The sequence below is a fragment of the Protomyctophum parallelum genome, assembly GCF_964188405.1.
Source record: "Protomyctophum parallelum genome assembly, chromosome: 6".
NCBI classification, from domain to species: domain Eukaryota; kingdom Metazoa; phylum Chordata; class Actinopteri; order Myctophiformes; family Myctophidae; genus Protomyctophum; species Protomyctophum parallelum.
The window spans coordinates 51686307-51712480 of NC_139701.1; the positions used below are offsets into that span (position 1 = coordinate 51686307).

At 47.7% G+C, this 26174-nt stretch overlaps 1 protein-coding gene across 1 annotated transcript in view; it reads right to left on the minus strand.

The window, feature by feature from the left end:
- Positions 1 to 530: 530 nt before the first annotated feature.
- LOC310860082 (ephrin type-B receptor 3-like) overlaps positions 531 to 26174 on the minus strand; it is a gene marked incomplete at its 5' end in the record, with an annotated part of 37583 nt that continues 11939 nt past the window's right edge. The window contains 10 exon segments of the mRNA XM_083766845.1: positions 531 to 666; positions 4318 to 4473; positions 11004 to 11203; positions 12300 to 12449; positions 13334 to 13503; positions 13506 to 13548; positions 14973 to 15220; positions 19294 to 19506; positions 21628 to 21680; positions 24149 to 24275. Coding sequence (XP_083622971.1) covers positions 558 to 666; positions 4318 to 4473; positions 11004 to 11203; positions 12300 to 12449; positions 13334 to 13503; positions 13506 to 13548; positions 14973 to 15220; positions 19294 to 19506; positions 21628 to 21680; positions 24149 to 24275 — 1469 coding nt within the window. The 3' untranslated portion in view covers positions 531 to 557.

A 26174-nucleotide genomic window follows, 5' to 3' on the forward strand; every position in this document is an offset into this window, starting at 1 on the left:
GGGGGGTACAGGGGTGGTGGGTTGGTTGGGGGGCTAACCGGGCCAACCTCACGACGACACGCATGCATCAAAACGTCAAACCGCGCCGGAATACCGTGCGTATATACGCACGTAGTGGGAGATGTAAAAAAATGAAAAGGAAGGGGCTTCAAGTCCGTACATGTAAAACAATGTACAAAATAATCCAGGTGAGTGACTGCATGGTCGGATGGTTTCCGAGAAACACGGGAAAAAAAAGCACGGGAACGGGAAATTAAATCGGTATGGGGGGCGGGGGGGAGAGGGCGGGGGGGGAGAAAAAGATAAAACTCTTGAGGCACTGCAAGCCACTTTTCATAGCAGTTGATTGGCAGAAATGGTCAGGCAGCTATAGGTTTTCCCATTGGTTCTCCCGTCGTCTGGCACGGCTCCTTTTTATTCATTCACTATCTCCTCCACCCCGCGTTGCGTCGTCGCGTCGCTTTGCTTTCCCATAAATCGGGGGGCTGTCCTGTTACGTTGTCCCGCGTGTCCGTGGATTGGTCCAGCAGCAGCGTGCCCGCGCCCTGTATATACACTCAGACCTGGACAGGAAGAGTTTGGTTCATCTGTAGTCTCATGTCCTGAATGCTGCCGAGGATCTTCTTCTGGTGACCGGCCAACGTCACCCCTATCCGGAGCAGGTCCCTGGTGGGGAAACATAAAACATAAAGAGATAAGTCATAATATGAGGAAAAGGAACAGGTGGTAGGCTACCGGCAGTCATAAAGACGCAAGGCAAACACGCCCCAACAGAAGTTGAAGTGCAAATGGCACTTTCTCCCACTGGAAGGTAAACACTACCCCCGGTATAGCACTGCTGCGTGCGTGCGTGAGTGAGAGAGAGCGAGAGAAGGTTGAGCATCTCTGCAAATGACCCATAAAATGTCTTTCCCCGAAGGCACAGTGTCAACACAAATCGTCACACAGCTCGTCCAAGTATACGGTGGATACCGCAGCATGCTTCCCTCGTCCGGCAGGTATATACGGAGGGAAAGAGCGGGGCGTCGAAAACAGACCCCTCTAATGGGGGCTAGTTAATGATTACACAGGCCACTCAGCTACTGTTTGGCAGCTGGTACACTTCACAAACCCCCCCCCCCCCCCCCACCCCACCCACCCACACACACACACACACACACACACACACACACACACACACACACACACACACACACACACACACACACACCCTCACACACACACACACACACACACACACACACTAGTCAGTGAGTCAGGCACTGGCGAGAGAAAACAGGCAGCTAAGTAGCTTTTATCAGCCGTCAGACAAGGGCGGCTAAACACCGTCAAATCAGACTGTGGAAAAAGAGCACGTACGCTCGCAGCATCGGTGAGTCAAGCTCTAATCACATGTCAAAACATGTGCCACGGTGTCTCTCGAGAAGAGAAGAGCCGAGCAGAGCGGATAATGATTAATAATAATAATAATAATAATAATAATTCATCATGACGATACAGTCGATTAATTACCATCTTTTCTATAGGCATTCATTTGCTGCTCTGGTTACGGCGGTAGCAGACAAAGCGGTGCGCGCTCGCGTGTGTGTGTGTGTGTGTGTGTGTGTGTGTGTGTGTGTGTCGGTCTCCTCGAGAGACAAGTAAATCTGCTGACAGACAACTTCCCCCGTTTGTGCGAGTTGTTACTCACACAACGAGAGGGGAATAACCGAGTCACGCCACTGGCCACCATGTCCATCGTTAGCATGTGGTGTATAAAGTAGCACATTTACTCAAGTAAGTACACATTTGAGGTATTGCTTTTTTTACTTTACTTTGGAGCATTTCCAATTCTCTGTACTTTCACGTCTACTCCACTATACACCTCAGAGCCAAAGACTTGCCACACACAATATAACATGCTCCATCTATTCTATGCCATTCTCGCGCTTGTCTCAGTGTGCCTTTTCGCAGGCCGATCCATTCGAATATGAGCAGCGTGATTGCGCCTGCAATCTCTCTCTCTCTCTCACACACACACGCACACGCACACGCACACGCACACGCACACGCACACGCACACACACACACACACACACACACCATCTGTCTATGGTGCTCATTCTCCTCCCCCTATAGACACAGTCCAACTAGGGGTGCATCACTGCAATTTCACGCAAATAAATGGTGTATGGTGTGTCCCCCCCGACTCTCTCCCCCACCCTCCCCCACCCCTCCCTCCCTCTCCACCGTCCCCCACCGTCTCAGCCCCGCGACGGAGGATGAAATGATAATAAATGGGAGCCATTAGACGAATTACTGGCCATTAAGGGGCAACCGGAGAGTCACAGTGCGGCACACCTGTCAGTTCGAGGCAAATTGAAACAAATTACACTCACCTCCACCGCCTATTATCCCGGGCTAATGAGAATGATATATTTGTCATTATTATCCTAATTCGTTTATTTGATCATCAGTGCCGCCCCCCCCTCCCCCCCCCCCCCCTCCCCATCCACACACACACACACACACACACACCCTCACACACACACACACACACACACACAGACACACACACACACACACACACACACACACCTATTTCCCCCATGGCTTCCACTACCTCCATACATCATTTCCCGTTCGTATAAACGGGCGGAGGGTTTGCCGTGTCAGCTGGAGGTCAGAGGAAGCGTTGTGAAGTCAAGACCCCCCCCTGTTGCCTCGACGCAAGTGTACAGCGCGCGAGAAAACGCCGTACGGAACGTGAATATTATACGCCGCAAAAACAAAGTGACACACGGTTTTTGTATTCCAAACCGTGTCAGTCAAATCTCACCGTGAATGGAGTGAACGACGAGGCACACCGACCGACGACCACAATGACTCATTTTGACGTGAAACACTCGCGCCTCGGTCTTATTCGTCACGCCCTCTCCCGTGAGTTAAGTTGCATAGCACAGTTTTTGGCCGGGGACCCCCCGGAGATGCTTTGGCAGTGTATATAATAAGTGTAAATAAATAGTGAAACCAGATATAATCATTAGGGAAGGTGTATATGCATGTACTATGTGTACTATATTGTAAACTCTTCATTTCCATTTTCCAGGCATTCAGTTGCAGCAAAAAAAAAGAAGAAAAAAAAAGACCCCGGGGGGGTCGTGACCCACAGGTTTTGGCATAGCAAAACCCGGCATAGCAGATCGACATGTGAGCTTGCAGATCTGCTATTGTTGGTGTACCGCCGTGCAAAACCGAGCGTGGCGTGGGTATATAAACCTGAGCTGAAACCGAGTGGGTACAGTGGGAAAGTTATAAATAAATAAATGCCTTCCTCAAGCGAAGCGTATCAGAGTTGAGGTTTTTTTTCTTTTGGTTACAGAACAAATTAATTCCATCAGGGCTGTTGTTGTTGTTGTTGTCGCTGGGTAGCTATAATCCACGGCAAGTTTCACAACAAACTCTCCAATTCTCCCCTTATAATCGCGGGGCTCGAAAGGGATGGTGTTTGCTCTCGCGTCTCACGTTTCGCTATAATCTGCCGACTTATGTTTGGCAACGTTTGGCTTTTTCCTCCTTGACAATTATACTTTCATGGGCCCAGGTGTTGCATTCCAAGTTGAAACTTAAGTCTTATTCCCGTTCCCTGAAGCAGAGTAACAACGCGTGTCCCTCTCACAGAGCGGAACATACACGACATGGAAATGCCCCCGGTATTTTTCGTTTGTTTCTTTGTTTGTTTCTTTGTTTTTTTTTTGCTTTATACCCAATTATTTCCTCCCCTAATACACAGGAGGACGTATACTCCACCCCAACACCCCCCTTGCTCAATCTACAAGCTTGTAAGCTTGTAAGGTCTGCTATTTTTTGAAAAATCCGAAGAACGACTGACATGGAAACATAGCTTTTTCAGAAAACTGTCAGGACGTAGAAGACATTTTTTTAAATCTATCTCAGAATAGGTTAATATAATACTCTAAAGGCGAACCCGGCAGTGACTTCTTGCTGAGAGGCCCAAACATCGACGCTATATATAACCACCCGAATATAACCCATTCTGAACGGGAACCCCTTTTGGTGTCGGCATCATGTCATGCTTTAGCTATTGAAAAATAGCAGATCTACAAGCTCGTAGCGCGCCACCGAGTGGCGCGCTACGAGCTTGTAGGTCTGCTATTTTTTGAAAAATCGAAGAACGATTTTTTTAGAATCTGATCTCAGGTCAGAATGGGTTTTAATCAGACCAGTGTGTGTCCAGTTAGAAACCTCGTATGAATCTGATCTCAGGTCAGAATGGGATAACCCCCCCCCCCCCTCCTCCTCCTCCTCAAAACTCACTCTGCCGTCATCTGCGCCACCAGGTCGAAGGAGGCGAAGCCGGCGTTGACGAAGTTGTCGCGGTAGCGGCTCATCTTGATGGCGTCCAGCCAGTCCCCCACGGTGGTGAACGTGGTGTAGTCGGGCACGCAGCGGTCGAGCAGCGGCTGGGACACCCTATACATGGAGGAGGGGGGGGAGGGGGATAGAGAGAGAGAGAGAGAGAGAGGGTTAAGGTCGTCGCCACCACCACCACCACCTCCGTCAGCCAACCTCATCCCCCACACCCGCCCCCCGTCTGTCCGTCCCTTCTCTCCTCTCCTCTCCTCCTCTCCTCTCCTCTCGTCCTGAAGGGCAGTGGTTCTCAAAGTGGTGCTACAGACGTCCATCTTTTCAGATGGAGGTCCATGGTATACGGTGCAATATAAATTGGGGGTGCTTCTTTGACATGAGAACCAATGCTGTCCCCACAGAGAGTGTTCTCTGAAGCCCACAGAGCAGAAAGACAGAGGTGTGGGGGGGATGAGGAGGAGGAGGAGGAGGAGGAGGCTACCTTCGTCACCGTATACCGTGGAGGGACTGGCTGGAGGCTTGCATGGCTGCCTGCTGGACACTGTTGTTAATATTACACACGCGTACACATTGTGAACACTGTGTGCGTGTCTGTGTGTGTGTGTGTGTGTGTGTGTGTGTGTGTGTGTGTGTGTGTGTGCACGTGTGTACGTGTGTGTGTTACAATTGTTTTAATTATGTAATGGAGCTTACTGTATAAGGCTTGATGGGAAATGCCTTACTCACATCAGCTCAGTGTGTGTGTGTGTGTGTGTGTGTGTGTGTGTGTGTGTGGGTGTGGGTGCATGCGTGCTAACGTGCGCTCTTTCTGGCATGACACATCAAGGCCTGGCTAGACAAAAGGATGCGTGCAACACAACACCGCAGAGGTGGAAAGACATTTCCGGAAAAAAAAGAAAAAAGAAAGGTCTCTGGGACAGCGCACAGACATGTGAGGAATGTAAACACACATGTGACTCAGATGTGGTGTGTGTGTGTGTGTGTGTGTGTATGTGTGTGGGTGCGTGCGTGCGTGCAGGTCACGTATGTGACGACAGATTTCCTCTGCGTGCACGTAACGCGGCCAGTAGTGATGCATTTGTGTGTGTGTGTGTGTGTGTGCGTGCAAGCGTGACCATAAACCTGTCTGTCGGCGGCCATTTCCGAAAGAACTCTAAACGGTTACCTACATTAAGTCCTGGTAGACCAAACTATAGCTTTGTGGTTCCCAAACATTTGAGATTTTTCACTTTTTAGGTCAAGACGCTTTCCCGCGGGACCCAGACTTGTGAAAACAGCAGATGTATGTACAAGCTCGTAGATCGGCTATTTTCACTATACTTCTTAAGTTTTTATTTATATATATATATTTTTTGAATTCATGAAATGTTGTCTGTTTGTTTTTGTTTGTTGTTTTTGAAACATCGTTTGAAATAATAATTATTGTTCTATACGTATAGGAAAATAAATGTTGATGTTTTACTTATATATGCTGATGCTTTACTGTGACTTTGGTGCGTGAGCCACAAATGCATGCATGGACATGCCGGGGCTTGACTGATCCATGCTATACAGATACAGTGGAGGGCGTTTGTCTTTTTGAGGAGGAGGAGGATGAGGAGGAGGAGGAAGAGGAGGAGGAGGAGGAAGAGGAGGAGGAGGAGGAGGAGGAGGAGGAGGAGGAGGAGGAGGAGGAGGAGGAGGAGGAGGAGGTGGAGAAGGAGGAGGAGGAGGAGGAATAGGAGGAGGAGGAGGAATAGGATGAGGAGGAGGAGGAGGAGGAGGAATAGGAGGAGGAGGATGAGGAGGTGGAGGATGAGGAGGAGGAGGAGGAGGAGGAGGAGGAGGAGGAGGAGGAGGAGGAGGAGGAGGAGGAGGAGGAGGAGGAGGAGGTGGAGAAGGAGGAGGAGGAGGAGGAGGAGGAATAGGATGAGGAGGAGGAGGAGGAGGAGGAGGAGGAGGAGGAGGAGGAGGAGGAGGAGGAGGAGGAGGAGGAGGAGGAGGAGGAGGAGGTGGAGAAGGAGGAGGAGGAGGAGGAATAGGAGGAGGAGGAGGAATAGGATGAGGAGGAATAGGAGGAGGAGGATGAGGAGGTGGAGGATGAGGAGGAGGAGGAGGAGGAGGAGGAGGAGGAGGAGGAGGAGGAGGAGGAGGAGGAGGAGGAGTAGGTGGAGGAGGAGGAGGATGAGGAGGAGGAGGAGGAGGAGGAGGTGGAGAAGGGGGAGGAGGAGGAGGAGGAGGAGGAGGAGGAGGAGGAGGAGGAGGAGGAGGAGGGAGGAGGAGGAGGAGGAGGAGGTGGAGGAGGTGGAGAAGGGGGAGGAGGAGGAGGAGGAGGAGGAGGAAGAGGAGGTGGAGTAGGTGGAGGAGGAGGAGGAATAGGAGGAGGAGGAGGAGGAGGAGGAATAGGAGGAGGAGGAGGAGGAGGAGGAGGAGGAGGAGGAGGAGGAGGATAGGAGGAGGAGGAGGAGGAGGAGGAGGAGGAGGAGGAGGAGGAGGAGGAGGAGGAATAGAAGGAGACGGGGGAGCGAGGCTGAAGAGAAAGCACACCACTGTCTCCCTCTCCTCCTCCTCCTCCCCCTCCTCGACTCTCCGCTCCGCCGATCTCTGTCCTGCTTTTTCTTTTTTGATGGCATTGGATCATTAACAATTAAAAGGACGGACAGAGAGGGGGGGATGGGTTGGGGGTTTGGGGGGGGGGGGGAGAATAAAGAAAAGAGAGAAGGGCGGGGGTGGGGTATAGGGGTAGTTAATAAGAGTGATACAGAGGGTCATTGAGTGGTGTAGACGGAGTGATTTTTTTAATAAGCAGCTCGGGGCCGACCGGCTTCTCTTAACCCATTCTGACCGGGGCACCCATTTGGTATTGGTATCAAGTTATGCTTTAGCTTTAGCTATTGAAAAATAGCAGATCTACAAGCTCATATCGCGCCACCGAGTGGCGCGATACGAGCTTGTAGGTCTGCTATTTTTTTAAATCGAAGAACGACTGACATTTTTTAGAATCTGATCTCAGGTCAGAATTGGTTCATCAGACCAGTGTGTGTCCGGCGGAAACCTCGTATGAATCTGATCTCAGGTCAGAATGTGTTAATGGAGCATTGTTGGTACAAGCCGCCCCCTCCACCACCACCACCGCCAAACAACCCTCCCTGCTTCAAAGTTTGCTCCGAAACACGGGGGACATAACACACACTGATGATGGAGAGCTATATGGCTATAGTTTTAGAACGAGGCTATACAGTATATTTTACAGTATAGCTTTATAGCACGCTGGCTTCATTGTGTATCGATGTCGTGTGCTGTCGGGCCCTCGTATCGCCGTTTGACCATGTTTTTTTTTTTTTTTTAACGCCCTATACTAAACGCATCAAAACGCAGCAGATATCTGCAGATATCTGCTAACACTTTTCGGAAACACAACGCAAAGGTTATACGTGAGTGGAGACGGTCCCCTGTTTGGGTCACTGTCGTTGCGCGTGCGGGCAAGAAGAAGATTTGTGGATTTAATTACAACGATGTTCGGGAGTCAAACGCATAATACGACCCTTTGCTCGAAGCAAACGAGGGTTAAACTCCCCCTATACCTCGATGGAAACGTGAACACCAGGCCACCATGCAGGCATAGCAGCTATAACCTCCAGCCATCCTTCACCGTGTCCCCGGGACATCACATCTCACTCCTCCATAGTTAGGAGCTCTGTCGTATATATATCCCATTCTGACCTGAGATCAGATTCATACGAGGTTTCCACTGACTGGACTCACACTGGTCTGATGAACCCATTCTGACCTGAGATCAGATTCTAAAAAATGTCAGTCGTTCTTTGATTTTTCAAAAATAGCAGACCTACAAGCTCGTAGTGGCGCGCTATGAGCTTGTAGATCTGCTAATTTTCAATAGCTAAAGCATAACATGATGCTGACACCAAAATGGGTTCCCCGTTCAGAATGAGATATACAGGCTGGAGAGGCCAACCCTCTCCCCGCTGGCCCGTTTAAAATCTCGTTATAGCGGCTAATTAAAAGGCGCTATACCGTCTCCCTCTTTTCTTTTTTTTTTTCGTTTTTTTTTTTTGTCGTCGTCGTCGTCGCCAACTAAATCGAGCTAATTAACCGCGCAGCTTTTAATCTGCTAAGAACGGCATCTCTCTCTCTCTCTCGTGGCCCCAAACCGAGGCCCCCGGCTTCCCCTAGGAGCCTATAGGAGCGCCAACCCAGGATCGTCTGGAGGAGGGGGCCGTCCCCCCCCCAGGGAAGGAGAGACCCCGATGTGGGACAGATAGGTACGTCACCCCCTCCCCAGTTCCTATACTCCCGTCATATTCCTCCGTGACAAACGGGATGTGAAAGGGAAGTTATAACAACTTGAGCCCTATATAAAGCAGCGGTTCTCAAACTTTTTTTTTCCATGTCAAGGATCCCCCAAATTGACACTTATCAGCCCGTGGAGCCCCCTTTGAAAAGACATGCCAGGCAGGGACCCCCATGGGAGAAGATCTGTACGGCTCATGGCAGTGATCTTCAAACCATCTTCATTTCGAGGACACCACCTTCAGTCTATACGGAACCCCAATGCAATGGCATTTCTATATCTCTCTGGGACTCCAATTTATATTGTGAAATCAACGTTGGTCCATGTGGTTCTATCTGTAAAAGCTCTGAGTTGCACACATGACCCATACGATACGCGTGCGTCCATTTGGTTCTTACCTACCTATGATTTATCCTGGAACTGCCTCAAGGACCCCTGGGGGTTCCCCGCCGGGCCCCACTTTGAGAAGCACTGCCCTATAAAGTTCATATCGTTGCTGGCGGGCGATAAAACAGTGAAAACGCGGCCGGGCGGCTTCAAGCGCGTCGAGTTGTACTTTGGACTTTTTGTACAGCACTCGAGAGAAGCTGCGTGGGAAACAAACGACACATGCTTCGCGGGAACTAAAGAAGAGATCCGTGTGACTCCAGTGTACACCTCGCTATCAATCAGGATAAGGAGGGATGTTTGCACAGTGTAAAAGGCTTGGCGGCTATGGCTCAGGTATGAGAAATGAAATGACTGCGTCAATATGCGCGCTGCAGCCGGCCGCTTACAGACAAAAAAGAAAGGTCAAGTGGCTTCATTCAATAACCCATTCTGACCTGAGATCAGATTCATACGAGGTTTCCACTGGACACACACTGGTCTGATGAACCCATTCTGACCTGAGATCAGATTCTAAAATGTCAGTCGCTCTTCGATTTTTCAAAAAATAGCAGACCTACAAGCTCGTATCGCGCCACTCGGTGGCGCGATATGAGCTTGTAGATCTGCTATTTTTCCATAGCTAAAGCATAACATGATGCTGACACCAAAATGGGTGCCCGGTCAGAATGGGATAAACTAATCACTTCTTATGGTAATCCATCTATACCGGAGAGAGTCCAATACACATGCAGGGTTACCTAAAAAAAAGCTATATATGACTTTAGAAAGCCAGCAAAAGATGTATTAACAAAAGGCAATTGGGGCCTCATTAAATGATGGTATAGCCATAGCGTCACAGTTCCACAGTTACACCAGTGGTTTTCAAACGGTGGTCCGCGGCGGGGACCACCAGTGGGGTCCTTCAGGGGGTTCCCGGGTGGTCCTCAGGTAAATGATGGAGAGTCGGTGACCAAAAGCTTAATACAAGCAAGCCAGCTCGTATATAAAGACCCAACAGAATCTCGTAGAGAGAGTAAAGGCTATTTTATTGCTATTCAATCAATAAGACCGTTATATGAAGTGAAAATGCCCGCCCGGTTGACACAGTGTCAAGATAGTTCCACTAATTGCCGCCGTGGGACGGAGAGCGCAGCGTTGCTGGATGTAGAGTTACATCGGGTTTACGTCAGACCGCGAGCAGGTCTTTCTTATCGGGGCATTTATAAACTTCTACCGCCCGCACGCACGCACGCACGCGCACACAGACACGCACACACACACACACACACACCGAACACTATTACAACTTGCCCAGAGGCCTGCCATAAAGCAGCAATAAGTAATACTTCTGTTATACTGCTGTAATATTATCACAAGTTGTCGTCCTCGCCAAAAAAAAGAAAGACAGAACCTGACTCCAACCAGTGGTGCAAAGTAACTATAAGTATACATTTACTCAAGTACTGTACAATCGTTGAGGTTTTTTCGACGTTATACTGGAGCATTTCCGCAATTTTCAATACTGTTTACTTCTACGCCGCTATACAAATCAAAGACAAATATTGTACTTTTACTCCACTACGATTATTTGACAACTTTAGTCACTAGTTACTTTGTAGATTTGGATTATTTATTTATTTTAATTAATATATATTTTTTTTATCCCACGATTTTGTAACCCATTTTTCACCCTGTGTCAATCATCTAATGTGATCCTGGGCTCTACACACCCTCCACCAACCTAGTCCCCATATATGGGGGGACAAGGGGAGATCAACAGATTTGGATTTTTAGGAGAAAAAAAAAAAAAAAAAGAAACATTACCGACCCTATATTAATTTTGAATACCGTGCCTGTTTTACTACCTTTCTATTTCCAACATTGCAGCAATTATTGACACTTTCACTCAAGCCTAGAGAACATGCGAGAGTACATGGATTTTTTTCTCCCAAGCCGCTATAGCGGTATAACTTACCCTGACTGTTGCGTGCTGTTGGTGACCACCTTGAGGCTGGCGGCGTTGCGGATCAGCTTGTCCAGCGTGGCCACGATCTGGGAGAACTTGGGCCGGAGGTTCCTCTCCTTCACCCAGCAGTCCAGCATGAGCTGGTGGAGCGCCGTGGGGCAGTCCATGGGAGGGGGCAGCCTGTAGTCCTGCTCCACCGCGTTTATAACCTGAGGAGGAGGAGGAGACGCCGTCACGGAAAGGCTCGTTAGAAGCAACCGTGGCTTTAACCCGTTTTGACCTGAAATCGTTTTCTGAAAAAGCTATATGTTTCTATGTCAGTGGTTCTTCCCGATTTTTCAAAAATAGCAGAGCTACAAAGCTCAGGTCTGCTATTTTTCAATAGCTAAAGTATAACACAATGCTAACAACAAAAGGGGTTCCCGGCCCAGAATGGGTTAACCCATTTAGACATGAAACCAGATTAAACTAAATTATTATGTTTCTAAGTCAGTTTCTTTTCAAAGTTTTTCAGGTCAAGAAGAAAATCACGGCATTCCATCTATAACAATGTAAGCGTTTGCTTACGTTGACATAATGTGACCAGATTTGACTGAGAGCCTGCCATCGAGCAAATTCCAGCTTTTCACCAGAGGAGATAAACGTTTTTTGTTTTTTTCCCCCCCAAAATGAGTTAATAGCACAGGCAGACTCTTCACATACTAGAGCATGTCTGAAATAAGTGAATATGAAATTAATGCTTAAAAATGTAGCTATAGGTGTAATGTTAGAGACCACAGAAGTGAACCTTTCAAGCCTGTTTTCTCAACTCGCTGTTTCTCTGCAAGACATGATGACTCTATAAGCCATATCTCCAAAACTAGTGGGTCAAACTGAACAACCAATATGTCAATTTGAAGCTATATGATTCCCTGCATTCATATCACATGAAAAGAAATGGAAATTCAAAAGATCCAATGGCAGTCCCTCAGCCAAATGTGGTCACTAATATGATTGTATCAATACGGGTAATAATAACCCATTCTGAACGGGAACCCATTTTGGTGTCGGCATCATGTTATGCTTTAGCTATTGAAAAATAGCAGATCTACAAGCTAATAGCGCGCCACCGAGTGGCGCGCTACGAGCTTGTAGGTCTGCTATTTTTGAAAAATCGAAGAACGATTGACACTTTTAGAATCTGATCTCAGGTCAGAATGGGTTCATCAGACCAGTGTGTGTCCAGTGGAAACCTCATTATGAATCTGATCTCAGGTCAGAATGGGATAAACTAAACAAAAAACATCTTTGCGTTGTTGAACTCACGTCCTGGTTGCTCATGTCCCAGTAGGGCCGCTCGCCGTACGACATCACCTCCCACATGACGATGCCGTAGCTCCACACGTCGCTCGCCGACGTGAACTTGCGGTAGGCGATGGCCTCGGGCGCCGTCCACCGGATGGGTATCTTGCCTCCCTGTGGATATGCGAATGAGTAGGTGAGCGTGAAATACTGGATCGTGTTGGGGGGGGGGGCGTTGGGTGGGGTGGGGAGGGGTAGGGTGGGGGGGGGGGGGGATGGAGCACGGACAGACACGGACGAGTCACGCACGCACGCACACACACACAGACACACGCGCACACACACACGACACATGCGAGAGGGGGGAGAGAGACAGCGTGAGACCAGTGTGGGCAAGAAAATACGCGGTGCGGTCGATCGGCGAGCGGTCGGCAAAAAAAAAAAAAGAACACACCCTCACTCAAAGTCTCCCCAGCCAGGCCGACGAATCACAGGCCAACGTCACTGGGCGATAAAGAACACCCTTGAGTGCAACGGTTACCCTTCAAACTAAGATAATCGCAAAAATATATATTTTGCGATAATTTAACCCAACACATGCCACAGACGAGGGATCTCGTCTTTCTATAATTTCATTTAATCCAGCAATTATTTATGTATTTTAAACAAAAGCAACGGATCCTCCGCTGCCTAGACTGAAGCCAATATTGGGGGGGAGCGGGGGCTATACACTTCCTGGTTTCCCGGCAGGATCTCTTCTTCTATGGTGTGTTTCGCGCAGTTGACTGGCTACAGGCCTCACGATCCCCGCCTATAGTGGAGGGAATGTGTCAAAGCACGGCTTTTTATAGAAGGCCGTTTCGACCAATCAGATTAGCTTCCTCGGACCAACAACCTGTCGCATAATAACGTGCTTTATGTCTACATATAGTTCCAGATTTCCGACTATAGTGTGGATGCACAGGAACGGACATGCACGCGTACACACACACACACACACACACACACACACGCACGCACACACGCGCGCACACACACACACACACACACACACTCACCAGTGAGCTGGTGTAGGTGGGGTCGGCGGCGTCGTCCTCGAGGAAGCGCGACAGGCCGAAGTCGGACACCTTGCACACCAGGTTGGAGTTGACGAGGATGTTGCGCGCCGCCAGGTCGCGGTGCACGTAGTTCATGTCCGACAGGTACTTCATGCCCGCCGCGATGCCCGCAGCATGCCCACCAGCTGGATGACCGTGAACTGGCCGTCATTCAGCTGGAGAGAGAGAGAGAGAGAGAGAGAGAGAGAGAGAGAGAGAGAGAGAGAGAGAGAGAGAGAGAGAGAGAGAGAGATACAGGGAGAGAGAGAGAGATACAGAGAGAGAGAGAGAGAGAGAGAGAGAGAGGAGGGGGGAAAAAACCCAGACAAGGACGAATCCAATTTAGATCAAGGACTCCCGTTTCAAAGGATTATCTCTTTCTTTTTTTTTAACCCGTTCTGACCTGAGATCAGATTCATACGAGGTTTCCACTGGACACACACACTGGTCTGATGAACCCATTCTGACCTGAGATCAGATTAAAAAATGTCAGTCGTTCTTCGATTTCTTCAATAGCTAAAGCACAACATGACGCTAACACCAAAATGGGTTCCCGTTCAGAATGGGATAACTGATTGGATCCAGGGAACGTGTCCGTGATGTTTGTTAGATGGCAGAACTTCAGATATAGCCGTTTTCTTTTTTCATCTTTATTATTATAAGTTCAAAACTCGACCTCTCTCTGATGTCGTTGTTGTTGTTGTTGATGTTGACGACACGTGTCTCGTTTCTATACTTTCCTATAACCCCCCCGACCTCTCTAGACTTTGTTTTATTTCTCCCCCTAAACCCCCCCCCCCCCCCCCCTCTTCATATCCATTAAGACCTGATGCCGATTAAAAATTAAAACAATCTCTCTTAAAACATATATATAAATCACGTCAAGGACATGAAATAGTTGAAAAAGTCGACGTATGTTTAAAAGCTATAATGGATGACACAGGTGCGTTCCAAGTCTCCCTGGGCTACAGCAGCAGAGCAGATGGCGTGTTTGATGTGCCTCGACGGTCGGTACTATATATATATATATATATCGGTAAGCTTCACAGGAAGACTGAGATCTTCCCGCTATATAAATGTCACCGACTGCCTTAACGTTATTCGTCAGATATCTCACCAGCCACCGCGACGAACAGGATCCCACACACACACACGGGGCACGGGTGAGCGAGCAAAGCGGAGATATAGATATAGCTAACGGTGAGATGATGGGGGTGATAACAGCATGATATGCATGCGCTTTTTAACCCATCCCTGACCCGAGATCAGATTCTAAAAAAAAATGTCTTCTATACATCCCGACAGTTTTCTGAAAAAGTTTCTATACGTCAGTCGTTCTTCGATTTTTCCAAAAACAGCAGACCGCGCTACGAGCTCGTAGGTCTGCTATTTTTGAAATAGCTAAAGCAAAAGGCGGGCGGGCAAAAAACAGGGGGGCAAGTGAGGTATATTATATACAAGGGGAGAGACTGCAAGAAAAACAACAAAACGCCAACACCGAAAATGGATTAAAAACCGTGTGCGTGTGTGTGTGTGTGTGTGTGTGTGTGTGTGTGTGTGTGTGTGTGTGTGCGTGCGTGCGTGCGCTCCCCCTCCTCACCCTCAGGAAGCTGTCGAGCGCCCCGTTCTCCATGAACTCGGTGACGATCATGACGGGCCGGCTCTTGGTGACCACGCCCTCCAGGCGGATGATGTTGGGGTGGTCGAACTGGCCCATGATGCTCGCCTCCGACAGGAAGTCCCGGCGCTGGCGGTCCGTGTAGCCCACCTTGAGCGTCTTGATGGCCACCACGATCTCCCGCCGGCCGGGCAGCTTGAGGCGTCCGCGGCACACCTCCCCGAACTCCCCTGGTTATAGGTGACGATGATGGAGGATGATGATGATGATGATGGCACACGCGAGAGAGAGAGAGATAGAGAGAGAGAGAGACAACGAGATAGGTGGAGGAGGAGTGGAAGTATAGAAGGAGAGAGAGAGAGAGAGAGAGAGAGAGAGAGAGAGAGAGAGAGAGACGTGGGAAGAGTGAAGGAGAGTGGTGGGGGGAGGGGGCGGGGGGTTGTAGGAGGGGGTTGGGGGGGGGGAGGAGGGGGAGAAGAAGGGACATGGGGGACAGTTAACTGGTTAGAACCAAAGGAGAGAGCGCAGGACAGGGGGGGCGGCTTATAGCAGGGGGGCGGGCGGGCGGGCGGGCAAAAAACAGGGGGGCAAGTGAGGTATATTATATACAAGGGGAGAGACTGCAAGAAAAACAACAAAAAAAAAGCCAGGAACTCGTCTATATAAATACATATATAGGCCAAAAGGTGTCGGGGGGGGAGGGGGGGGGGGGGGAGGGGGGGTTGGTTTTTGATGTGCTGCTGCATGGCATATAGCGTTTGACAGTATACAACGGTGTGACTATATGCTTAATGCGCTATGAAAGCTGTGAAGATGGAAAAAAAAAAGAAAAGAAGAGCGGATAGGAGGGGGGGAAAGCATGAAGCCGGTGACAATGTGAGGGAAGATGTCGGCTCGGGGGGGACAGCTATAGCTATATAGCGAGGAGGAGGATAGAGGAGACAGCCGTATAGGGTGATGCCGTGCGTGAAGCGTGTTGCCATGTCAAAACTCTCTCAAGTCAGCGTGGGGGGGAGGGGGGGGGAAAGGGTAAAAAAAAAGGCAGCGAGAAATGAAATGAGATGAGGAGGAGGAGAAAAAACGGAGGAGGAGGGAGCTTGCGGGGAGATATACTGTGTATATATATGGAGAGACGCACACGGCAGACATGGGGGAGGAGGAGGAGTGGCATTGTGGGGGTTAGGGAGGGAGGGAGGGAGGTAGGTAGGGAGCGAGGGAGGGAGGGAGGGAGGAAGGAAGGAAGGAAGGAAGGAAGGAAGGAAGGCTAGGGGCTGCTGGGGAAGCGTGCACAGGAGGAGGACATTGGCGGGGATAGAAGCTTTGGGGTCCAGCTGCTGGGGGAGCGTCCGGAGTCTATATATATATATGTATATATATATATATGTATATATATATATATATATATATATATATGTATATATATATATATATATATATATTATGTATATATATATACATATATATATATATATGTATATATATATATATATATTATGTATATATATATACAACGCCGAGCAATGGAGGGAAAAGCGAGAGGAGGTATAAATGCGGGTGTGACAACGTTGAGGGTATAAGTGGAGCATGGATGGATGGATGGATGGATGGATGGAGGGATGGATAAAGGGAGGAGGAGGAGGAGGAGGAGGAGAGGGGTAGAGGACAGGGCCAGGGGAGGGAGGGATGGAGGGAGGGGAGGTGGGGACAGGGAGGGACATGGAAGACAGGGGTTGAGGGTTTTTTTGTCACTCAAAAGGCGAAAGAGCTGGGTAAGCGACGGGTGTTTTTTTGTTTGTTTGTCAGGTATAGTAGCTTCAGCGGCAGCAGCAGTAGGAGTAGGAGGAGGAGGAGGAGGAGGGCTGTCGTAGCAGTAGCGCTAGTAGCAGTAGGTGGTAGTAGTAGTAGTGGTAGTAGTAGTGGTGGTGGTTGGCGGTAGCAGTAGCAGTACAGTGGCCATTCTTCGCCCTCTCTCTCTTTCTCCGACATACATCGCAACTCTTAAATCCTGCAGACTTTTTTTTTTTTTTTTTTTTTTTTTTTTTGCAAAGATATTACTATCACAGATATATAAGCAAATGCACAACACATTGTTTTTCTTTATGTTTTTTTTTTTTTTTGCTAAAGCTATACAACAAACAAATATGTGGGGGGAATGTGCAGGGTCGGTTGACCCACACGATGGCATGAGAGCCAGGGTTTGAAGAACTGGAAGTGGGCGATATGGTGGTGAATATCGTCGAGGCGATTATAATATCTTATTTATTTATTGTTAGAGAGAGATATCGCATATATCGTGACGCGGTTGCAGTTGTACAGTATGCCTTCATCTGCACGTATTCTGTATACTACAGAATAAGTAATAAGTGTTTTGGTCTAAATGGTCTGTTAACTCATTTTCCTTTCCGTTTTTTGTACCATTGTAGGTGTTTCTGTCAAGTAACGTGGAAATAATAACCATGAATGCCGCCTGAAATATCGTGATAATATCGTGTTATCGTGATAGTGCTTGAGAAACATATCGCCCACGCCCTATAGTTCAAACGAGGGACGAGAGGCCCTCTAAAGATGCGGGGACAGAGATGGCCAATCCTGAGCCTTGTTTGGCTCGCGAGGAAGCGCGTCCACAGGCCAACCGTCGCTCGCTATATATCCCCCCCAAAAAATAATGGATTTGAGGAGGTTTCTTTTATAGATCGGGCCAATGGGCTCCATGCACACACGCCACTTTGGAATGAACTTGGGCCACTTTCCTATACTTCCTTCACAGGTGTTACTGATGATACTAATGAAGGCTCTGTTCCATTCTGTTCAAACTGCTGTCGTGCGTGTTATTGGCTCACTTGGAAACACTTTTGCTACGCCAGTGGGCCTCAAAGTGTCCTTGAGTGGGTTCTCCAAATGGCCCCCGTACGGGTGTGCAACTCTGAGAGTGTACAAATGGAACCAAATGGACCCCTTTCGGGTCCATTTTGGTTCCATTCGTACAATCTCAGAGTTATGTGCGTCCTTGAGATAAAAAAAAAAAAAAGAGTTTGAGAACCACTACACACTAAATGGAACAGAGCCATAATTAGTATCATCGGTAACACCTGTGAAGGAAGTATATAGGGAAGCGGCCCCCGGAAGTAGGAACAGTTAATTATTCGGTGTGCATATCAGTCCATTGTGAGCTGATAATTTCGTCCAGAAAAAAAAAAAACGAAACAAAAAAACGAAACAAAAAAACTCTACAGCTTCTCGTGGCTTCCAGGATTGGGCTCTGTTTTTCAAGAGGTCAAAAAGGTGGCAACAGCAAGACACTCACCAGACAATATAGTGCATACAAAAAACTACTCTAAAACGGTGACGGAATATAAGGGGATAAGGTGGGATCACAACCAGGGGTGTATAAAGTACATTTACTCCAAGTACTGTAATTAAGGAGGAATGTCGAGGTATTTACTTTGAGTAATTCCAATTTGCAGTACCATTACTTCTATATACTCCACTACATGTCAGAGTCAAATTGTTGTATTTTTTACTTTACACTACAATACAATTATTTGAAAACTTTTGTTATTAGTCACTTTTGGTTATTGATTTTGGTTATCATGACAGAACATACAGTAACCACTTCTTGACCTTTATACAATTTGGCCATTTGAAAATATTTTCTTGTTCTTTTTTTTAACATGTCATACACTTGAAAACGTGTGAAATGGGACCTTCTTCAGAATGAGCACTTTTGGTATTTTAAGTGCATTTTTTTGACACATACATGCTTTTGCACTTTTGCTCAAAATGTTGAATTCTGGACTTTACTCACTTGTAAAACAGAGTAGTTTCTAGATTGCAGCATTGATATGTTTTACGTAACCCATTTTGGGTGTTTAGCTATCTTTAGCTATTGAAAAATAGCAGATCCACAAGCTCGCTGCTATTTTTTGAAAAGTCGTGAAAATATTCATTTCAGAAAACTCAAATTTTGAGGTCAGGCCTAAGAGTGTGAGTACTTGTTCCACCACTGATCACAACACATATAGGGGGGGGACAATATGACTTGGGACGTCGTCTATAGCTACGTCTAGAACGCAGGACATTTATTGGAGACTGGCAAACTTTGAGGGTGTAGGGGGGAGAATTTAACACCCACAAAGGGGTGTTGGTCGTTCTAGGAGGGGGTAAGGAGGGATGGCGTATATAAGGAAGGAAAGGAAAGAAGAAAAAAGGAAGGAAGGAAAGCAGGGGGAAGGCTATAGGGGTTCGGGGGAGGGAGGGAGGGGGGGGGGGGGGGGCGTTATAGCGATGAATTGAGTGAAAGTACCGCTTGGCGTGAAGTCCTCTAACGGTATGGCCTGGAGGTGACTAGCAGTCTTTCCCCTGTAGCTCAGGAGCTTTGGTGGGTTGTTGTTACCTGCGCCAATGACCTCCTCGATCTTCACGCAGGAGACGTCGATCTCCTTGGCGAACTCGCGCACCGCCTCGTTGGGGTCCTCGTAGGTGAAGGGGTCGATGTAGACCTTCATCCCCGGAGTGACTATGGGGGATTCAGTAGCGGGAGAGAAACATGGGGGACAACGTGAATCGACGGCGCCAAAAATACACACAAACAAACCCCCATCAGTGGTTGTTTTTGGCAGCACATTTTGATTTTAGTTTTTGGTCATGGTCTTTTGAATAGTTTTCATTTAGTTTCAGTCACATTTTAGTCACCTGTAATGTCTTAGTGTTAGTCTAGTTTCAGTCGACTAAATGTCACGCAATTTTAGTCGACTAAATCTACAGTTGATTTAGTCGACTAAAATGTATTTTGTCGGGCCTCGATGCCGTCGAAATGACAGATTTTATACACTTGCTGAAAATAGTCGATCTACAAGCCCACAACGCTTGTAGATCGGCTATTTTCAGCATGCAACCAAGTGTAAATTCACTTGTTGTCTCCACCAGGCCGAAGGCATGGGGGGAGAGTATGTTTTGCACTCCGTCCGTCCGTCCGTCCGTGTGTGTGTGTGTCCGTGAGCAGCTAATCTCGGCCACCGTTAACCCGGTCGATGCCAAATTTTGCACACACACTCCCTGGATGCCAACGATGAACCTCTGCCCCAAACTTTCCAGAACGGCCTGTTATAGCGCCACCAGGAGGCCGCTTTGTGCAAAACAAGTTTTTGCACAGTACACCTACAGATTTTGTCCAAACATCACGCAAATTGGTACACAGTCTCTCTAGTTTAAATAATAATTCAGATTGTATTAATATTAACTCTACTACATACTTTCTTATGCTTACTCAAGTAATTATTTACAAACACTCCTATCCTCCTGGTGGAGACCTGTGCCCAGAAGGGCACTTTTTCTAGTACTGGATCTCTTGTCTACTAGTCCATTTTAGTCTAGTTTTTATTTCTTGACGAAATTGTCAGTACATTTAGTCTTAGTTTTAGTCATCATAGCTTAGTTTTCATTTAGTTTCTATTTAGCTTTTGTCCGTGAAAAAAGGTAGTCGACGAACATTTTTCGTCTTAGTTTTAGTCGACGAAAACAACACTGAACCCCATAGCAACACAGTCTGGAACAAAGTGCTTTGAGAGAGACAGAGAGAGACAGAGAGAGACAAGGAGAGACAGAGAGATCTCTGTCTCTCTCTGTTAGAACCTAGAATCAAACATCTTTGCCAAACTGGCGTCCTTGTTTTTTTGGGGATTTTCATTTTCTTTTTGAATAAGTTGACATTTGGAATAGTTGACATTTTCCAAATACTTTTTTAAACCTTAACAAAAAGGGGAAATGGCAGATCTGGAAGGTCATGATGCGCCAGTGCATATAGTGAGCTTCTAGATTGGTATTTTTTTGGTATGAGGCTTTGAAGTGGTTAAGATATCAAGGACTCTTCAATGATGTCACGTGTAGGAACCGACCGTACAGTACACACACACACACACACACACACACACACACACACACACACACACACACACACACACACACACACACACACACACACACACGCACTGTTCATGATATCACTGTCCTATCCTTGGTATCTTTATTCTTGGGCTGTAGCATAACAGTAGACCATATTTAAGAAAAACACAAAAAAAGAAAACATGAGCGTGTATATATCAAAATGTAGGTCAGTCAAACAACTGCCGTAATTGCTCCAATCTCGGTGGATTATTGAACTAAATAACCACAACCCGCTCTCATTACACACTAATTACTGACTCATACACGCGGATGGGGATTAACCCACTTTGGGCCGGGAACCCCTTTTGGTGTTTAAAGCATCATGCCAATGCTTTAGCTATCGGAAAAAATAGCAGATCTACAAGCTCGTAGCGCGCCACTTGGTGGCGCGCTACGAGCTTGTAGATCTGCTATTTCTTTTAAAAAATCGTGAAAACGCGGCACAAATCTTCGAATATGTATTCTTTCCGATAAGACGTCAGGCCTAAAGGGATTAAGTCGGCTATAGCAATTACTCTGCTCTTTGGTTTTTTTTAAGGTATTCCACAAATTCTACTCTGTACTACCGGCCAAAATGTCCGACACACATAACAGCATGGGGGAGCTGTTCGAGGCCATAAGCCTGGCGAGTCGGCGTGGACATTTTTTTTTGTTGTTGGAAGGTACAGTATAAGAGCTCAGCTTAGAAACTTACTGTACTGCTGCAGTTTCTCTGTGTACTCCGACTCCGAACCGTTCCTCTGCTTCCTGAGGAGGAGGAGGAGAAGAAGAAGAAGGGAGAAACACCGTCAAACGGCCATCTTTTTTGCCAGAGAAATGAGAAATGGTCTTGAACGAGCCCACCATAACGGCGATGGACCCATTTAGAGACCTGAGACCAAGACTCTTACAAAATGTCTTCTAAATCATGACAGTTTTCTGGGGGAAAAAAACCCCATGTTTCTATATCAGTTGTTCTCAAACTATAGCATGCGAAGGACCCCCCAGAATCATTATCTATCTAATAATTTAGCGCTCGCCCGCTGTCTTATTTTGCTCGGTCGCTGTCTGTCTGTCTGTCAGTCAGTCAGTCAGTCAGTCCGAGTACTTCCTTATAGAACGCATGTTGGGACGGCTTCAGGGTCACCAGTGAAATGCATGTTGGGACGCGGACACAGATTAACACTGGGACACACTTTTCCCGCGTAACTCGAGTTGTTTTCCGGAAATATAATTTTTTAGCATCGGAAAACGGCAAGAAAGCCACCAACGGCCTGCAGGCGGCTCATAGTTATGTGTGTGCGCGCACGCGTGTGTGTGGGCCGTTTAACGTGCGCGCTGCAAAACAAACACGAGGATATCGTCTCCCTTTGTCTGCTGCGATGACAAGTGAGAGTCCATCGGGGGGGCTGGTGGTTTCGCCATCGAGCGCCCTGAGTCGCCGCCCAGACGAGACACAGAGGGTTCAGTTCAATCACACTCGTCTCTCTCTCTCTCTCTCTCTCTCTATCTCTCCCTCTCTCTCGCACGCCCTCCATCTCCATCGTCGGTCACTCACTCTCTCTCCTCTTATCGCCACTCTCTGTTTCACTCCATCACCGTCTCCCTTGATCTCTCTCTCTCTCTCTCTCTCTCTCTCTCTCTCTCTCTCTCTCTCTTTCTCTCTCTGTAACGATGACGCCGATGACAGTGAGGTGGGGAGTGTGTGTGTGTGTGTGTGTGTGTGTGTGTGTGTGTGTGTGTTGGGGGGGGGAGGCTGACGTGGGGAACTGACGTGGAAGGGGTTGTTGAAAATGTCATGATCACGTTCTTTTCCTTTGTTGTCCTATAACCAGTAACCGGGGCGATAATAATACCCGACGGTTCATTTGCATCTCATTTCACATTTCATGCAAATTCACATTCAAATGGCGCTATATTAACTGCTGCTGCTGCTGCTGCTGCTGCGTGGAATAATATCACGGCGGAGGAGCAGCAGCGGGCGCTTGTCTTCGTATCGGCGCACTTTCCTTGTCCCCTTGTCCCCCCCCCCCCCCCCCCCCCCTCCAACGTTACAGTAAGACACATGCACAGAGGAGAGAGACACTGTATATAGGCAGCATGAAAGGAGATGGGGGAGGGAGAGAGAGAGAGAGAGAGAGTTCTCTGAATTCTTATTATTCAGTGTGGTGTGACCAATGCTTGTCAGTCACGGCCTGAACTGGCTCATGGAGGCTGGCAGCTCGGTATACCGGGCAGAGGTGAATGCCAACAAGCGCTCACGCGGGCATATACTGTGCCCACACACACACACACACACACACACGCGCGCGTGCACACACACACAGGGGGGGGGGGGTGACATTTGGACTAATCTTCTTTTCCTCCTCGTTTCTCAGTCAAGGCTTTTTTTAAGTGCCAAGTCTGACCAAATATTGTCGTGTGACGCCCGCAAAGTGATTCGTTTCGAAGTGACGAGGTTAAACTAAAACGTTAACTAAAGCTAGGCACTGAACAGTGCTCCGCAAAGGAACGAGAATACCCTCACGACTGCTGGCCAAGCATATTTGGGCTATACTCGCTGCATGAGGAGCACAGGTTTACAACAGTATCCACTGTTTCTTTGGCAGCGCTATATAGTAGCAGCTACAGTGAATCAGCCCATATTTCAAAGCTCATCTTTCACACACCTGTCAGTTCACGAGCCAGCGACGGTTGCTGATTTGTGCTCGTTTAACCTTTTATTTAAGGCAGGTGTGTGGGTCCACTGAGATTACTCTTTTTCGTGGGGGAGAGCTGGCCAAGAGAACGACATCGATACTGCCAACACGACGGACCAAGAAAATGCAACAACGCGGGGGGAAAATAACGTGCCAAACCCTAACCCAAATTAAAACCGTTGGCATAAATTGCTATGAGAGCAAAGATCAGATTTCATACGTATAAGCAATGACATGGCAGCCGTCCAATACTATAGTGAATTCTAGATCTTTATAGATTCTGCTGAGATTATATGAACACGAGTGACCCGTGTTCAACGGGAGGGAAGTTATGGTGGGTCCTTGAACACAAAATGTTTGAGAACCACTACACACACTAAATGGAACGACAGAGCCTTAATTAGTATCATCGGTAACACCTGTGAACTTGAAGGAAGTATAGGGAAGAGGGCCTCGGGAAGCAGGAAGAGTTATTCTGCATGCATAATAGAACCCAACGGCATAACACAACAATAAACAACAACAACGGATTCTGACCTGAGGCAGACGATGGCGATGACCACGACGGCGATGATGAAGACGAGGCCGGCGGTGGCCGAGCCCACGATGAGCGGCAGCTGCTCCTGGAACGTCTTCTGAGGGTCGCCTGCCAGCAGGTTAAATACTTTGATTACAAATCCGTATCGCCCCCCCCCTCAACACAATGTTGTCCTCGGGCCGGGTATACGCGTCTTTAACCCATTCTGACCTGAGATCAGATTCATACGAGGTTTCCGCCGGACACACACTGGTCTGATGAACCCATTCTGACCTGAGATCAGATTCTAAAAAATGTCAGTCGCTCTTCGATTTTTCAAAAATAGCAGACCTACAAGCTCGTATCGCGCCACTCGGTGGCGCGATATGAGCTTGTAGATCTGCTATTTTTAAATAGCTAAAGCATAACGTGATGCTGACACCAAAATGGGTGCCCGGTCAGAATGGGTTAAAACACTCTCATCGCCCTAGACGAAGGACACCGTCCTATTCAATAATTATGCCCAGCGATGCCCAGCAAATTCTATAACAAAAGAGGATGTTTTTTACGTCGCTTGTCCGCGTGGCTGTCAATTCTACTCTCGGGGGGTCTTTTTGGCTATACATGCTATTATATCCTATATAGCACAAACCAAGATGGCGTCGTGCCACCTTGAAATGGGCTCTGAGGGTACAAATCGCTGCGGGGCGTGCCGATTTAATGGTTCCTAGATGACGCTGGGCGATAAGAGTGTTAAACGGGAAATTAAAAGGGTTGAGAATCACCGCTATAGAGCCGTGACATTCGTCTCTCACGGGGGTCCTTGGCATATTTCAAACGGGCGGTCCGCGGGGCTAAATCGTGTCAATGTGGGGGTCCTAAAAAAGGACCCCTGCTTTATGCCCCATAATACGCCGAGAGAGGTCACAGAGAGGTCACACACACACGTCTGACTGCAACAGATTCACGCCCCCCCCCCAACGCCTCCTCCTGCTCCTGTTTCACTGTAATTCCATTACTGCACAGTACAGCAATGGCGTGCATGACCGTCTCGCTCCGCTATGATATATACAGTAGCCTCCCTGCGGCTCTATACTGTATGTGGATGTGTCTGTGTGTGTGTACACTGTATAGCTTCTCATCATGCCTCCCACGTTCAGAGACGGAGGAGTCACATGGTAGGGGGGCAGGAACCCCTTTTGGTGTTAGCATTATGTGCATGCTTTAGCTATTGAAAAAAAGCAGATCTACAAGCTTGTAGGTCTGCTATTTTTTGAAAAATTCAAAGAACGACTGACACGGAAACATAGCTTTTTCAGAAAAGTGTCAGGATGTAGAAGACATTTTTTAGAATCTGATCTCAGGTCAGGATGGGTTAAGACTGCTGAACAAGAACTGCAAGGGTGAGCCCTGCGTGCACGACCGTGCGTGCGCGTGCGTGTGTGCGTAGATCGGCTATTTTCACAGCCCAACACCAAACATAAAATGACTTGTCTGTTACTTCTATACCGAATCTCCTAACATTTTAAACCAGTTTGGATTCGTTGACGAAATTGTCTTATAGCCATCATAATATGATGACTATGAGACTACACAAGGCAAAGCTATATATTATAGCGGTTCGTTTTCATTTAGTCCTTTCTCGTCACAGTTTAGACGAAATGAACCCATTTTGGGGCGGGGACCCATTTTGGTGTCGGCATCATGTCGTGCTTTAGCTATTGAAAAATAGCAGATCTACAAGCTCGTAGCGTGCCACTCGGTGGCGCGCTATGAGCTTGTAGATCTGCTATATTTTGCTTTTTATCGAAGAACGACTGACTTTTTTTTTTAGAATCTGATCTCGGGTCAGAATGGGTTCATCAGACCAGTGTGTGTGTCCCAGTGGAAAACCTCGTATGAATCTGATCTCGGGGTCAGAACGGGTTAACCGTCTTTCCCACTGCGTAGGCGACAAATAGAAGACATTCTGTATAGAATCTGATCTCAGGTCAGAATGGAAAACTGTCAGGATGTACAGTATAGAAGACATTTTGTGTAGAATCT